We start from the raw sequence: 16,851 nt of genomic DNA, 5'->3' as shown, positions 1-16,851 counted from the left end.
ATATATATATATATATATATATATATATATATATATATATTGGGATCGGGTTGCGCGCCGCAACATGAGGAATAAGGGTGATATGTGTTGAGAAGTAATAAGGGTGGACAGATGGGATCGGGTTGCACGCCGCAACAAGGAGGAATAAGGGTGAACATTGATACTGTTGTTGTTGATATGATTGGATCGGGATGCGCTGCATCAGTTGTTGTTTTAAGTATTGATTTCTACTGAAATTCATTACTGTGATGTTGAAACGCCCTTAAGGATTGGTTATAGCTAAATACTAGTAGAACAACTGGGTTCCGGATTTACTTTATGCCAGTTATTGCTTTATTACATTCTGTATTTCCCTTCTGTTTAGTGTAGACTGTTGCAGGTTGTATATGTTGTATGCCCCGCCGTAGCCTCGTCACTACTTCGTCGAGGTTAGGCTCGGCACTTACCAGTACATGGGGTCGGTTGTACTGATACTGCACTCTGCACTTCTTGTGCAAATTTTAGAGCTAGTGGCTGATCGCGAGGTTGGTTACTGTTGTTGTTTTCCGGAGACCCAAGGTAGTCCTGCAGGTGTCTGCAGGCCCTGGCGTCCCCTTCTATCTTATTTTATTTTTTGTTTTATCTATTTCCGAGAGAGATGTAAACTTTTGTTCAGACCTTTATTTGTAGTATTCCTAGACTGTTCGTGAGTTGTGACACCAGTTTTGGGTGGAATTTATTACGGTTTTGTTATTAGTACAAAGATAATCTTTTAAACTGTGTTATTCCGCACTTAATTCCGCTTATTTAATTTTGTTGAGCTTTAATTTTTATAAGATAAAAGAAAAAGGTGAATTATTCAGTAACGTTTGCTTGCTTAGCGAGTATAATGTTAGGCGCCATCACGGTCCGACGGTGGGAAATTCGGGTCGTGACAGGGCAGCTTCGCATTTGAGAAGCTTGGCTCGCATATGCGAAGGGGGTGTCCTTCGCAAATGCGAGGGTTCTATCGCATTTGTGACTTCTGTGCATCTGATAAATTGTTTGCATTTGCAACCAGTGTCTCGCATTTGCGAACAAGTAATGCAAAATGCGACTTTTATGGCTGGGTAAAAGAGGAAAAATCGGGACTTAGCTCATTTTACATTATTTTTCAACCCCAAACACTCTAGAGGCGATATTTTGATTGCTTCTTCCCAAAATCATTGGTAAGTAACTTTAACTAGTTTTTTAATAAATTCTCATTACTTTTCATGAGCTTTTAACATCAAATCTAGGAATTTTGAAAAATTTAGATTTAGACTTCAAATTGAGGACGGATTTTGAAATACATATAATCGGGCTCGGGGGTGAATGGGCGATCAAGTATTGGTCCGGATCTCAAATTTTGACAATGCGAGCCTAGAGTTGACTTTTGTTGACTTTTTCAATTTAGCTAAATATTTAACATTTTTCATTTGTGGATAATTTCTAAAGCTTATTTTGAATTATTTAAATGATATTTGTCTATATTTGGTTTGTTTGGAGACTTATTCGAAAGGAAAAGCCGTGTTTGGTTATTGATTTGGTTACGAAAAGAGGTATGTTGTCGTGTTTAACTTCGAGTTGAGGGATTTAGGACTCGTTCAGTCCATTTGCTATGTGAACTATGTATGGGGACGATGTATATACGAGGTGACGAGCGTAGATGCATTATCGTGGGTTAAAGCATGCGGATTGGGGTATTTACCTTTACGTCGTCATTTATTTCATGTTATAATTTGTAACATGCTTTGATTTCTACATGATTTTTACTTGTTATCCATGACTTACTTGTTATCTGTCATTTAATAGCTACTTGTTTTAATTTATTCATTCCTCACCCAATACCTGCTTACCTTCTATATCTTGCTATCTGTATTAATTGTATGTCTTCATTGTCTCATATTTTTATTTGTTTTTATTGTCTTTACATTATTTGTTGCACTTTATTATGTCATTCCGATTATGTGAGTGCTCTAGCTATTCTTGAAATGATGATTTATCGAGGTTTGTGAATATGAGGTACTGTTTATTCCCTGATTGTACAAGTAGTTCCTTGAGGTTCTATACGCTTTATTTCCTTTCTGCTGAGATTATGGAATTGGGTTTATGTTGAGTTGTTCATGTTAATGAGTTGATATTGGGAACGGATTGCGCATTGTAACAATATTGAAATAAATTGATAGTGGGATCGGATTGCACGCCGCAACAGATATTGATATGAAATTGAGATCAAGTTGCACACCGCAACGGATATTGTGATAAATGTTGGGATTGGGTTGCGCGCCGCAACAGAGTATGATGTGTTATAACTGTTTGTAGCTGTAGTGCATTATCTCAGTACTGTGATATGAGATTGTGAGATGATGTTATTCTGGGGCCCTCTATTAGTTGACATTCGGGTCATGTTCTTATGAGTTATTGGTTTACTTTATATTCTGTTGTCTTTTATTTATTGCTCGTACAGGATTATTGTGAGATTCTTGTCATAGCCTTATTGCTACTTCGTCGAGGTTAGGCTCAACACTTACAGATGGGTTCGGTTCTACTCATACTACACTGTTACACTTCTTGGGCAGATCCTGGTGTCGGTCCCAGTGGCGCGTAGAAAAGTTCACTCGGATCTGAGTTGCCCAGGAGATTTGAGGTAAAGCTGCTTGACGTTCGCAGTCCCTGAAGTCCCCTTCTACCTTGTTTTTTACTGTTTATCTTGTTTCAAGTAGATGTATTTCATTTAGACCATATTTGTTGTATTTTAGTCTCTCATGTATTGTGACTCCGGATTTTTGGGATTAGTATAGACCGTGGTGTTTATGGATTTATCATATGTATTTCAGTTTTTACCGGTCATTAATTATTATTATCATTGTTCTGCTTTTAAACCGTAAAATTAGTTAATTAATTAGCTAACGTTGGCTTGCCTATCTAGTGGATGTTAGACGCCATCACGGTCCCATGGTTAGAATTTCGGATCGTGACAAGTTGGTATCGGAGCACTAGGTTGCCTAGGTCTCACGAGTCACGACCAAGCTTAGTTGAGTTTGGAGGATCGGTGCCGAGACGTCTGTACTTATATCTAGAGGCTATAGAACTTTAGTAAATGTCACTTCTTTCTTTCTCTGCCGTCTCTATCGCTGAAGTTTGAATCATTCTATTCTTGTTCTCTCACAGATGGTGAGCGTTGACGGCCAGTTTTTACCCTCCCCTTTTAAATTAATTTATTTATACTTAATGATTTACAATAATTATTTTCAAAGCATTTTTTTTAGTAATAAATATCTATTTCTCACAAATTAACCAAGCATTAATTTTAAAATTAATCATACAATATTAACATTATATAATTACAAACATATTCACTATTTTTAACATTATTAAAATAATTTTATACATACATTATATAGGTTCTATAATCAATCTGATAAATTACTCTTTAATTTCTAGTTAATTAGATTATGATGTGAAAATTCGAAAACTAGTGTTACAATGTAGAAAATAGAGTATTTTAAAAAATAATTAATTTTAAATAATTAAGTATATACTAATAATTGTAATTTTTACCATATTTATTGAAAACTATTAATTTATTTAACTTAAATTCAAAAGGGGTTAAGAGATCAAGAGGCCACAATTGCAATTCTTGAATCAAATGTAAAATGGCCATTTCTTAAATTTCTTTGGCCCAATCACTCAAGCCCAGTCCGAAAATTACCCAACCCAAACAAACTTTTTTTTTTCCTGTTGGCAATCCAAGCCATCTCATTTACACCAATCACAACACGCCACGCCACCTGTCTCCCACCAAGGTGCAGAAGTGTAGTATGAGTACAATCTACCTCGTGTACGCAATAACTAACAAACCTAACCTTAGGTTGAAAGTAGTGACGAGCTGGGACAAAGGTGGGAGTCCAATACCAATAGCCAACAATAGTTCATAACAATATAATAAAAGTGGTAAAAGAAATAACTCAGAGATATATAATTTTCGGCTGTCTATTTTTCTTCCTCTCTTTCTATAATAGTTACGCCTTAATTTCGTTTACATGCATGGCATTCTTATTTGACATATGACAGTGTCTGGCGTCGTCCATTGATTAACACTCAGAGATTATACTAGATGATGTACCCGTGCGATGCACTGGCCCAATTGTTATTTTTTTTTATTCTTGTTTTCATCCTTTTAATATTTCTTGGTCTATTGTTAATTACACACTTTCTACGCCTTTAGGGAAAGAAGAAAGAGAATAGGCTTTTGTGTAATAACGTATAGAACCACAATTACATGTATTGTTATTTATCTTTTGCATTATGTGCATTTTAATTTTTTTAAAATCGTATTACTATACCAATCACTTTGAAACACTTGTCGAGTTTAATGCTTTATTATACAGTGATTAGATAATAATTCAAGTAGAATTTAAATTATTTCTACATAGGGCCTTTTTTATTTTAAATTTTTTTGCATCACTAGGCCTTAAATTAATTATTATTAAGTAGTAATTAAAAAGTCAGTTGAAAAATAAGTCGTCATGTATTTTTCTCATTTTTTAAGTTGAATGATATATAGTTTTATTCTTTTAGTATTTTCAGTGTGTTAATGCATTATTTTTTTCTTTTGTACTAATCAAAATTTAAATAATAAAAAATATTAATATTATTCCCAAATAGTTGATGAAAAGTTATTTTTTGGTTCTTTTAAATAATAATCGTGATTTTTAATTATTAAGAATTTTAACAAGAAAATTTTTAATTTGTTCTAGTTGAATGACATAATATTATAAATAAATTAATATCTCGATCACTCTAAATACTAATCAAATTGACCTTAAATTGAAATATTGCAGTTTTTTCTAGTTTCATTTGATATGATTGAGATACTATTTAGGGTATAATGCAATTTTCATCACAATAGTAGTATTTGTTGAGACTATTTTAAAAATAATTAATTGTATATTTTTGTATTTTGAAATTTATATAATGTTGAATTCTTATTGAATAGAGTATATACTCAACTAACTTCCATCATAGAGGGAGAAGTATAATCCTGTATGACGATAATTCTCATACTTCCTAATATATAACGATTTTTGAAAGAAAAAAATTCACAAATTAAGGGTGTTTTTGGTATAACGGAAAATGTTTTCCTTGAAAAATGTTTTCTTGGAAAACAAGTAGTAATCTTATTAATTTTCCGGTGTTTGGTACGCAAATTAAGAAAATTGACTTCTCAAGAGTATTTATAAATAATTTAGATATAATAAACATGAAGTCATAAACTTTCAAACCAACAACCTTCCGAACCCACATTTTTCATAAACTTTTGAACCGCTAAACTTTCGAAACCGCGGAATTTCTAACCCGTAAACTTCCAAAAATACATAAACCTCCGAATTCATAACTTTGGAACTTGTAAAATTTTGAACCTTTAAACCGATAAATAAAAAAACTAAAACTAAAAAATGTATTAAAAAATATTTTTTTGGGGCGGGCAGAAAAATAAAAAAAACAGAATTTGAAATTTAAAAAAAAAGTATATTTTATTTTTGTGCGGGGAGGGGGGGGTGGACGCAGTTGGGGGTGGGTAGTGCCAAAAAACGAAAAAATAGAAATTTAAAATTGCAATAAAAAAATATTTTTTTTTGTGGGAAGGGGGTGAGGGGGTGGGGTGGGGTGGTAGGGTGGGTGGTAACGAAAATATTGAAATTTGAAAAAAAAAACATTTTTTGGAGAGGCGGTGGGGTGGGTTGGTGAGGGTAGGGAAGGTTGAGAAGGAGTTTTGAAAAATGTTTTCCCTTCTCTTGATAAGGAAAACATTTTCCTCCAATTGGAGGAAATGAGTTCATAAGGAAAATATTTTTCAAAATATTTAAGCCAACCAAACATGGGAAAATTGGAAAATATTTTCCGAATAATATTTTCCTTCATACCAAACACACCCTAATTGTCTTAATTTTTACTTCAGATATTCTCAACTCATATTTTAGAGAGGAGATACTTGTTATACAATTTGAACAAATTTTTTATATTCTATAATAAAAAAGGGGACTTGAAACTATATTTTATTCATAAATAATTTTTTTCGAATTTTATGAAGTATTCCAATTGAAATTGCAATTTAATAAGAAATTTATATAAAATGATATCAATTGATAATGATATAATAACATTTGAATGTAAATCTACATACATTATCACTAATTCTTTTTTAATGAAATCTTCTTTACTTGAAATAGTTAATAAATAAAATAATATTTCTTAACGAGATAATAGAATTGTCATATATAAATGTATGTGACCTTAGTATTTTTAATCAGGTGAACATTTGAATTATAAAATTATCAAAAAAATAATTTTTCTAGTTAAAAGTACTTATTGAAAAAAATAATAATAACAATCAAGTAATGCAGTTAATGAAGATAGTGAAGGTTGAATGGAAAGTGAGGTCCACCTAAAGAATTTAATAGCTTATGGGCACGTTAATTTTGGTTTTTCCTTTTATTAAGAACCCACAACCAAACTTTTAAGCCTAGTATACAAACAAACAATGCACTAATATATTTAAAATGACCATTATGCCCTTGGTCAACCTCCACTTCTCTCTTCTATATAATAATAATAATAATAATAATAATAATAATAATAAAGAATCTTCCATACAAAATCAAAGATTTCGTTCAGTAAATCGCAATACTCATCGACAAAGAGGCCTATTTTGGCCTGTTTAAAAGTAGATCCTCATCTACGAAGTCATAATATTACTACCTTTTATTCCCGATTTTGATGTCCATTGCTACTCTAGCCGATGTTTAAATTTGACATTTAAAGGTACAAAAGCAAAAATGATTATGTCTTTGGAAACGTATAACGTGGAAGTGCAGTAATCTATTACTTTGCTGAAATTATCTTTGACATTCATTTTATTGACAAATCTAATAGGAGTACGCTTTAATTTGGTGAGTTTCTTTATATTTCTCCGTTTTCAAATAAAAAACAACTTTCCATATACATTTTTCACCTTCTTCAACTCCCACTCTTTCCTACCAATACAACAAAACCATCATAATTTTGAGCAAACTAATAACTTGTTCTTCATTCATTAAAGTTACGTGAGTTTCACCAAAAAAGTAAAAGATAGTTTGATTCAAATTATACGGGGGAAAAAGCTTGGTCGGAAACGAGTCACCCAGAAAACGCTTGGTCGGAAATATCTTCCCAGAGAAGAGGTGGGAAATTTCCCACGGTTTTCCTATAGACAATTTAATAGGAAAAATAATGAAGTTTCCCACCAACAATCAGTGAGAAATATTATTAGTAATTTTTATTAATTTTAATACATTAGCCAGGGAATTAATGGGAAAAATTCACGGGGAGCTGAAAATAAAGTATAAACTTTCCCACTGATAACCGTGGGAAATATGCAAGTTCTGATAAATAAAGTATGAACATTCCCACCGATATCCGTATGAAATATGTTAATTCGAAAAATAAAAGTATAAACTTTCCCACCGATATCAGTGGGAAATATGCAAGTTCTGTAACTAAAGTGACGAACCTTCCCACGGAATCAGTGGCAATTCCTTGGGAAATCTGAAAATTATTTTTTGTGCACGATGCTGCTTTTTATACTGCACCACCTGACAAATAAAAAATACAACCACCAACAACCTAAATACAATTAAATATTCACACACAAAAATCAGCATCTTCCGATCCATTTCATTCATTAACAACCAACCAAAACTGAAAATACTAGAAACCAATAATACAACTAACATTCAAATAAGAAATTCAGCATTCAATCTTATCCAATTGATAAATAATATCCAACATCATAGTCCCACCCAAAATCAGATTAATAAAAGAAACTACTCCTTAGTCTTGTTAAAGCGTGATGGAGAACGTGGTAGAGGAAATGCACCAGATGCTAAGAGGTAGTTTAGCTGGGCCTTGAGGCTTTCAACGTCACCAGTGACACGTGTAAATGCAGCATCCTTTCGCCTCTCCTCTTCCTCCCTCCGCCTCTCCTCTTCCTCCCTCCGCCTATCTTCTTCCTCCCTTCGCTTTGCCTTCTCCTCCCGTGCAATCCTTTCCTTTGCATACAACTCAGTGATCTCTGCTATACTTCTATTCAATAGCTCAAACTCATCCTGATTAATCGAGGAACTTAAGGAAGAAGAGCCAGCAGATCCAAAAGACCGACGACTAGAACTAAACTCTGATCCAAGGACATAAACTCTTTGTTTATGTACGCCACCGGCCGCCTTAATCCACAAGTCCATATTATTCTCCTCGGATGGTTGGATTGGCTTTCCTTGATCATCAGTTGGTTGGCTTTGAATGAACTCCTCCAAGAATTGTTTGAAAGTATCCTGCAAAAAAGTTACAACTATTATATGAACAAATTTAATTAATGAAAAATATTAAGTGAAACTATCTTAATAGATGGAGTAATTATCTCTATAAGTCTAATATTAAGTGAAGTAAACTTAGGTCCTGTGTCGAGAACATGTCTCTATGGCTAACTGCTAATTTGTAGTAGTTCTTGAACAGAATGTGAGGAGATTGCAGATGCTAAAGAAACAAAAAGACACTTACATACTACATAAACACAAACAGTTGTAAGCAGATGCTAAAGAAACAAACTTACCAAGTAAGAGAAAAAGATAATAACTTGGATCTGAACAAAGACACAACATATTCTAAAATCGTTAACCCCTTTTTCAACAGGAACAAGATACAGTTAAACAAGGTGAGAAATTAAGGGGGTAATACAAGTGATTAGTATATACATTGCATTCAATTCAAGAACACACAAAAGCTAGATTTTCATGGAGCAACCCTAGATTTTTAGCCATTTAGGGTAAAATCAGAAAGGGAGAAAGAAAGGGGGAGGGGGGATAGCGACTGAGAGAGAGAGAGAGGCGTCACTTACCTGTGATTTTGCATGAGTGAAAGCTCTAGGGCAAGAATGGAGGTTTCTGCCAAGAGAATGAGAGAGAAAGAGAAGAATGAGAGTGAAAATTAGAAGAGAAGAAAATAAGGGATATACGCCTAATGTAAGGAAAGATATTCCCACTGATTCCCTAGGTATATTTGTGGGAATTGTCTTATATAAATTTAATTTTTTTGGTGAATTTTTTTCTAAGCTCGCGGTTTTTGCCAAAGTTTGAAAATTTGCGCTTCCCACCGCATCAGTGGAAAATATTAAAATAATTTTTTATCCGGGATTCCAACTATTTCACTGGATATAGTTTAATAATTTTATTTTTAATGACATCCCACTGATTCGGTGGGAAAAAAACTGCGTGCTTTTTTGCGCCAACTAGTTCCCACCTATAGTCTGTGGGAACGTTTTTAAAAAAAAGGTAAAAAAAATCTTTTCCATTTCCCACTGATTTTTTTTTACATTTCAGCGGGAACTGCCACTGATAATATATCTGTGGAAAATTTCCCTGGGAAATTTGCATTTTTCTAGTAGTGATATATTATAATGAAGGGAATATTTATACGATGAATAATAGCAGAATTTTTTTTTTTTTTTTTTTTTTTTGCGGTGCATAATATAGTAAGAATTATTATGCAATTAACAATACCATATAGAATGTTATTTAGGAATTACTTACTCTAAGATCGCTTTTTAGAGCTCTAAATACTATTATCCTAGTATTACTAGCATGTGTATTTACTCCACATTGTGTCCATCACAAAATTATACATAGATTCTAGCATAATTAATGTGATGTTATTTATCAATAACTAAAAGTTGCATTAGCTATCCATGCGTTAGTTAATTTTTTTCTTGTACGACCAAATACACCATCGTTAGTTGTGAAGGGATGTAGTTTTTCTAGTCCTCCAACCAGATACTATATTATTTTGCACATGATTATATTATGGTATTATTTTTCCTTCCCTCTAGGTGCTAGGATTTTGCCCTGACTTTCTTACCATATTGAATTTTACCTTTTTTTGAAGGAAGGAAAAAGGGTGTACCATAATTCATTTTACTTTTTGTAGAAAAGAAAATATAGATTTGTTTTTCATATCCCTTTACTTGTAGGAAAAGATTGTGCACAATATAATCATTAAGAGAGTCTTGTTTAAGAGAGAATTTACACTCATAAATATTTTTATTTTATAAATGTTAGTAGATTTATGTAGGTCGCTACACCTAACCATATTAATATGATATGCTTTTTAGTATATTTTCTTATCACTCGTCACCAAAGTTTGCTTTGTTAGTTTTCGCATGATGCGTTGTTATTTTCGATCTCTAAAAGTGGTAAGTTCCAGGCGGTTCATATCAAGTTATAACCAATTTGACGATAGAATATTATTCTTATCCAAAAAAAAATAGTGTGATCAGTACTATATATCGAGATGCATTTTCAACCATATATTTTCAATATACGTGTTGCTGCATCTTTAAGAAAAAAATTATTTTTAACTCCTGTTTGTTGGGTCCAATTTTCAACTCATGCTTACTTTTAACGCATAAGTTCCACTTTCAACCCTTGCTTACCTTAACGCATGGGCTCCAATTTTTAGCTCATGCTTACTTTTAACGTATGAGCTCCTATTTTTAATCCTGCTCACTTTTATCACAGGGCTCCAATATTTTTAATCCAATCTCACTTTTAACACGCAGGGCTCCGATTTTTCAACCCAACCGACTTTTAACCATGCCAAGCAGCAATGATGAATCATATGAAGAAGGTGAATTATGTTTGTCAAGAAAAAAATCAAGCCAGAAAGGGATAATTGTTAGAGTTCTGCCCTAATTTTCTTACTATATTGGATTTTACTTTTGTTTGAAAGAAGGGAAAAGAGTTTACCATAATTGATTTTACTTTTTCTAGAAAGGAACATATAGATCTTTTTCATATTTACATACCCCTTACTCGTAGAAAAAAGTTGTGGACCTTTATAAATTGAAAATTCATCTTTCACAACAACATTAACTTCCCCAACGTAGTCATTAAGAGAGACTTGTTTAGAGAACAAAATTATTCTTTAAAAAATTTTAGTAAATAAATATTACTGTAGTAGATTTATGTAGGTTACTTGACCAAACCATATAATATGCTTTTTTAGTATATTTTGTTTTTTGTCTGATTTATCGTCACCAACATTGGTTTGGTTAACTTTCGCACGACGCTTTGCTATTTTCGATCCCAACACTAGGCTCTAACCAAACGACCCTTAAAGTAGCAACTGGAGGAAAATTCGACTTGCCAAAATTGATTTTGTGATGTAGAATGGTAACTACTAAGCCTTAGATTTATGATTAAGTTTTAGTAATGTGATATCATCATAGGTTCAATAGATAAGTTGGGTTTCAAAATTCAACCCATGATATAAGAAAATAAAACTTTGGATTCCCGAAGCAAAATTAGGCGAGTGTAATATTAATGAGCATGGCAAGGAGTGTCTCTAACATTTTTCTGTTTTAAAGTATTCTTATTTTTCTTCATGTAGTATTTAAGATGTTTTAATAGGGAGTTATTTAGATTCTAAAACAATAAACGAAAGTACACAACTTTTATTTATTATCAACGCGCAGTTGACAATTATTTAGCAGAACTGAAAATTTAAGTTAAACTACGATTTTGATTTTCTTCATACATTACTAAAAGCTTTGTCTTCAGACTCTGAATCTCCATTCCAACTGTCCCTTGCATCTGGAATATTAAAAAAATCACTTAGAAAAATGTCAATAGTTTCTTTTAGTCACATAAATTAAAGCTTTTAAGAAATTAAGTTTTTTCTCTTCAAAAACAACCACCCATATTAAGTGCATATATAGACCTTACTTTGGTAGCTCACATTAGCTACTTCAACAAAATTATATTGCTCAGTAAGTAAGTGGGCGTTTGGACATAAGAATTGTAAAATCCCAAAAAAAAAAAAAAAAAAAAAAATCAATTGAAAATAGTATTTGAAAATTAGAGTTGTGTTTGGACATGAATATAATTTTGGGTTGTTTTTGAAGTTTTGTGAGTAATCTGAGTGAAAATTTTGAAAAACAGCTTTTTGAAGTTTTTCAATTCAAAAAATTCCAAAATTCATCTTCAAGTGAAAACTGAAAATTTTATTGCCAAACACTGATTTCGAAAAGAAGTAAAAAAATTTTATGTCCAAACGGGCTAAAAAATGCTTACCACCTATTATTTTAAGGGATAATTATGCCGTTGATCCCTCAATTATTGATAAATACTGGATTTGATCTTTGTAATATTTGGCAAAGCACATTTAATCTTCAATTAATTAATATGTGTGTTTTTGGTCCCTTTGTATAGTCAATATGTGATATTTAGACTATTTTTACAAGTATATTACCGTCAAATATGGAGTAACTATACAAACTTAACAACCCATTGATAATTGGATGGCTTAGCACTAGGTTCACTGTCAGAGGGATCAAAAGTGCACATATTAATTTATTAAATATTATATGTGCTTAACCATAAATCATAATGGTCGATATTTGAGGGACTAATTCCCCTTATTTTAAAGTTACAAAAAGAAGAAAAAAAATGTGACTTTACTTGTACATATCGACCCTAGTGAAATTAACCCAACTCCAATTTGGTTTTGGAGAACTTTTTTCAAAATAAAGAAAATGCCAATTACCTGAAAGTGCAAGTTGTGAAAAATCTTTTCACCAGAAGATTTAAAGGACGTTGCATTTAGCAAAAGATACCCATCTTCCTCTAAAGTTTGGAATACTTGTGAAATTGGAAAACTTGTCTGAGTTGTAGAAATCTGTACCAAAACCTGCCCATTACAGAGTGGACTTGCAGAGATAGATATTGAAGATGCAGAAGAAGTTGTATTTCTCTGATTAATATTATTAGGCTGGACTAATGAACCAGCTTTCTTTGATAAAAGCAAATCCTTTGTTTGACTTAGCTTCTCTATTTCCTTCTTCAGCTCTGGTATGTATTCTTGCACATAAGATATTGTTGCTGGAAAGCTTAGCTTTTTCTGTAATTAAAGAAACATATAAAGGTTAAACAACTTAATTAAATTAGATTTATGAATTATAAAACCAAAGTTTAGGTGATGTGAATCATTGTTGTATATCTTCTTTGCAATCTCCTAATTAGGTATCTAGCTCTCTAATTGATTAACCTTGTACGTCCTTTGAGTCACGTCTGACAAAAAACGTTTACCCTTTGTGAATTTTTTTCAACACAATCATGTCACTATAAGTTCATCACAATATAACAACAAAACCAGTATGTTCCCAACAGGTGGAGTCTGGGAAGGGAAGTCTGTATCCAAACCTTATCCCTACCTAATGCAGGTAGAGAGGTTGTTTCCAATAGACCCTCGGCTCGGAAAGGGTGAGACGAACAAGAAGAAGAAGAAGAAGAAGAAAAGCAAGAAAGGAAGAGAGAAGGAAGAGAAAAGAAAAAGATGGAAATAAAGGATAAGTAGTACAAAAAAATATCAACACGGAATACAATATTTGAGGCCAGTGGCGAAGCCACATGGTCACAAGGGTGGTCAGCTGACCACTCTTCGTCGAGAAATTATACTGTGTATATAGATAAAATTTCACGTTTTAGAGGTATGTAACACATATTGAACACTTTTTGTCTGAATTCTTTTTCCATTTATTTCAAATTTGAACACCCTTAGAAATCGCCACTGCCCGAGTCGAACTAAACCACATAACGCAATAAAAATGTAATAGGGACATGCGTACTAATTGGTAATGTAATAGAACTAGCAAGTAATATGCTAAGAATATATGTTTATATAACTTAAATCTCTGATATAAAGAGACACATAAATAGCAATTAGTATGTAAACTAAATTATTTTCTTACGTATAACGTACTTAAAGAGATAAATACACACTTGATTTTGATGTATCGAAGAGGGAATTTTGTATTACAACTTACAAGATAAAATTCTTATATAGGGATTGTACCTTTTTTAAATTAGCAGGAGGTAGCAGAGAACGAAGAGTGGAATAAAGGAAATTCATCTTCTTCCGTCGATTACGCTCGCTTGCGTTATGGCTTAGCTTCTTTGCCATTAATGACTGATTATCACAGCTATCTTCTTTGTAATATTGTTGCTGATAAGATGAAGGAGAATATTGAATATTATCAATATGTAAACCTTCAAACAAGTCGTTAGTATTCTCATTTTGTAGAATATAATTATTCTGCTGATCATACTTTTGTGCTTCTTCAAAGGACCATTCACTACTCATGTTTGGAAAAATAGAAGAGGAAAAAGCTAGCATTTTGTTGAAGGACAAATAATATTACTTTCCTATGAAATTGGGGAGTGACTCTCTTCCGTATTTATACAAACTGCTGTATCCCTTCATATGTTTTTTTTAAATTTTTTTAATTTTTTTATTTTGATATGTTACAACAACAACAACCACCCAGTATAATCCCACAAGTGGAGTATGGGGAGGGTATGATGTACACAGTCTTAACCCTACCCTGCAAGTAGGGGTGACAAAATGGTTAAAAGAAAACAGTTAACCACCCATATTATCCACTAAAAATTGGGTTGGATAATGTACTTTTTAAAAACGTGTCAAATATGGATAAGAACCATATTATCCATTTAGAAAATGGATAACCAATGAGTAACCAATGGATAACCAATGGGTCTAACTTTTATATTTGTAAAGTCTCAAATTGGGGGTTCCTCAAGTTGGGAAGACTAAGAATTCTCCCAAAAGTGATCATATACAAGAAGTCATGGATAATATGGGTAACCCATATTATCCGCCGGTGAACCTGTTTTTTATCCGTATTAAATACGGGTCGGGTAGGATAATTGATCAGAAAAGGGTCAAATATGTCCCTGTACTATCGAAAATAGTTTAAATATATCATTCGTTATACTATCTGGTTATATCAGACCCTACCGTTATACTATAAAACAAATATACCCTTATTTTTAATGGAGCGCCACGTGGCTGCACCAGATTAAATTGACCCATTCTTTTTGTTTTTAACCCGGTTCACTTACAAAAAAAACTACCCGTCCCAAGGTTCACTTGTTAGTGACAAAAACAAGAAATAAATGATTGTGAATAAATTAGCCAAAACAGTAAAAAATGGATTGTACAGAAGCTTCAAAATAGAACATACAAAGTAACCCGATGAAGCAATAACAAAACTGTGATGAGACCATGGCAATAGCAAAAAATTTCAATTTCTCCGGCAATTAATAAGTTTGGATATCAAGATTCTGGCAGATTTCCAAAAATCTAATCCCAAGATCAATTAGATTAATTTCGAAACCACAACCCAAAATTTTGGTTTTAAAAAATGAAGCCAACAGAGGCTGAGACACTGCTACAAAGGCATTAGACAATGGAGCACGGTCAGAGGGAACATGTGCGCAAAGGTCGCCGAAAAATTCTTCGGCAAGATTCCGATCAAACACCAAAGTCGGAGTTTCAGCTATCTATTTCGTCTCCCTTCTGGATCGGTAAAATAAAAGGAGAATATGAAAAAGAAGAGCAAATGACTCGCCGGAAAAATGTATTTCCGGTCAGATCCAGTAAAATCTAGACCCAAAACTTTCAGATCTCCAGCCTCTTTTATGTATTTCTCCAAATCCGTATATAAATGTGAATATAGATATAGAGAAAGGCGAAGAGAAGGTGTGAGGTGACAAATCTGAAGGTTTCCATGGTTTACGGCGAACTCGCCGGTGGAGATTCCGGCCATGGAATAACAGTAAGGTGAGGAGAAGAGATGAGGAAAAGAGGAGAGAGAGAGAAGCAGTGGGGTGGGACTTTGGGTCAGGTAGTATTTTTTGTAAGTGAACCGGGTTAAAACAAAAAGTGGGTCAATTTATCTGGTGCAACCACGTAACACTCTGTTAAAAATAAGGGTATATTTATTTTATAGTATAACGGTAGGGTCTGATATAACCAGATAGTATAACGAAGGATATATTTAAACTATTTTCAATAGTACAGGGACATATTTGATCCTTTTCCGAAAATTGATCCGTTTTTTTATTACCCGTTTTCGACCCGAACCATATCCGACCCGATCCGCCTGTTTGCCACTCCTAGCTGGAAGGGCAGAGAGACTGTTTCCGATAGACCCTCGGCTAAAGAAGGTGAAGGAAGCCATGATAACAAGTAATAGCAAGACAAATAATTAGAAAACTAAATCGAAGATAGCAACAGAGAATATGAAAAGGGTACCGATAACAAGTAATAGCACGATAATATATTTAAAAAACTAAATCCAAGGAAACAAACGAGAATATGAACGAAGTAGTACTAGCAAACTATGGAATTACCGATGGCAAGTAATAACGGAACAAGACATGCGAATATAGCAAACTAAGGAAAAAAAAGGTACCGTACTAGCACTAATACTATCGAACTAGAGAAGACAAAGGGAAATGCATGACTACCTACTAACCTTCTACCCTAATCTTCAACCTCCACACCCTTCTATCTAGTGTCATGTCCTCGGTCAGCTCAAGTTGCGCCATGTCCCGCCTAATAACCTCCCCCGAAGACTTCTTTGGCCTACCTCCACGCCTCCTCTCAGCTCCCAAGACCAACCTCTCACATCTCCTGACTGAACAGTTTTGGCACTAATTAGATTAAAAAAGAAAACGTACTTAATATTACTTTAATCAGGGCTGAAAAAAATTAGTTAAGCTATGCACTATACTTGGTGCAGTTTAATTTGGTGTGTTTGGTATAACTTTTCTTATGTAATCAAAAATAAACTAAAGGAATGACTTTATGTAAGTTTTTTTTAAAGATATTATTTGAACCTGGATCTCATGTAAGTAGTTGTGAAAGAAAGAATGGATATATGTACTAGTTATTATAAAG

The 16,851-nt window shown here is 33.1% G+C and overlaps 2 protein-coding genes across 3 annotated transcripts; both read right to left on the bottom strand.

The window, feature by feature from the left end:
* Positions 1-7,865: 7,865 nt before the first annotated feature.
* LOC109242377 (Golgi resident protein GCP60-like) lies at positions 7,866-8,988 on the bottom strand. The gene is made up of 2 exons (XM_019409239.1): positions 8,933-8,988; positions 7,866-8,369 (listed from the first exon to the last, which is right to left on the bottom strand). The coding sequence occupies exon 2, from the start codon at positions 8,277-8,279 to the stop codon at positions 7,866-7,868; it is 414 nt and encodes a 137-aa protein (XP_019264784.1). The 5' UTR covers positions 8,280-8,369; positions 8,933-8,988.
* Positions 8,989-11,522: 2,534 nt separating this feature from the next.
* LOC109242379 (transcription factor ORG2-like) lies at positions 11,523-14,281 on the bottom strand. 2 transcript variants are annotated; one of them, XM_019409241.1, is made up of 3 exons: positions 13,942-14,281; positions 12,634-12,987; positions 11,523-11,681 (listed from the first exon to the last, which is right to left on the bottom strand). In XM_019409241.1, the coding sequence occupies exons 1-3, from the start codon at positions 14,260-14,262 to the stop codon at positions 11,592-11,594; spliced, it is 765 nt and encodes a 254-aa protein (XP_019264786.1). In that variant the 5' UTR covers positions 14,263-14,281; the 3' UTR covers positions 11,523-11,591. The 2 variants fall into 2 exon arrangements, with proteins under 2 accessions (XP_019264786.1, XP_019264785.1); XM_019409240.1 differs by lacking the exon at positions 11,523-11,681 and having other exon boundaries at positions 12,234-12,987.
* Positions 14,282-16,851: the final 2,570 nt, after the last annotated feature.

Source organism: Nicotiana attenuata, unplaced genomic scaffold (assembly GCF_001879085.1).
Source record: "Nicotiana attenuata strain UT unplaced genomic scaffold, NIATTr2, whole genome shotgun sequence".
NCBI lineage: Eukaryota > Viridiplantae > Streptophyta > Magnoliopsida > Solanales > Solanaceae > Nicotiana > Nicotiana attenuata.
The sequence above is the reverse complement of the archived record's forward strand: the minus strand, read 5'-3'. Positions and strand labels throughout refer to the sequence as shown.

What these genes read in the sequence shown, in the direction of transcription:
- LOC109242377 (XM_019409239.1), bottom strand. Translation starts at nt 8,279, where the DNA reads ATGGACTTGTGGATTAAGGCGGCCGGTGGCGTACATAAACAAAGAGTT.
- LOC109242379 (XM_019409240.1), bottom strand. Translation starts at nt 14,262, where the DNA reads ATGCTAGCTTTTTCCTCTTCTATTTTTCCAAACATGAGTAGTGAATGG. An exon ending in CTCCTGCTAATTTAAAAAAG is followed by an intron (nt 12,988 to 13,941) that starts GTACAATCCCTA and finishes CTTTAATTACAG; the next exon opens with AAAAAGCTAAGCTTTCCAGC.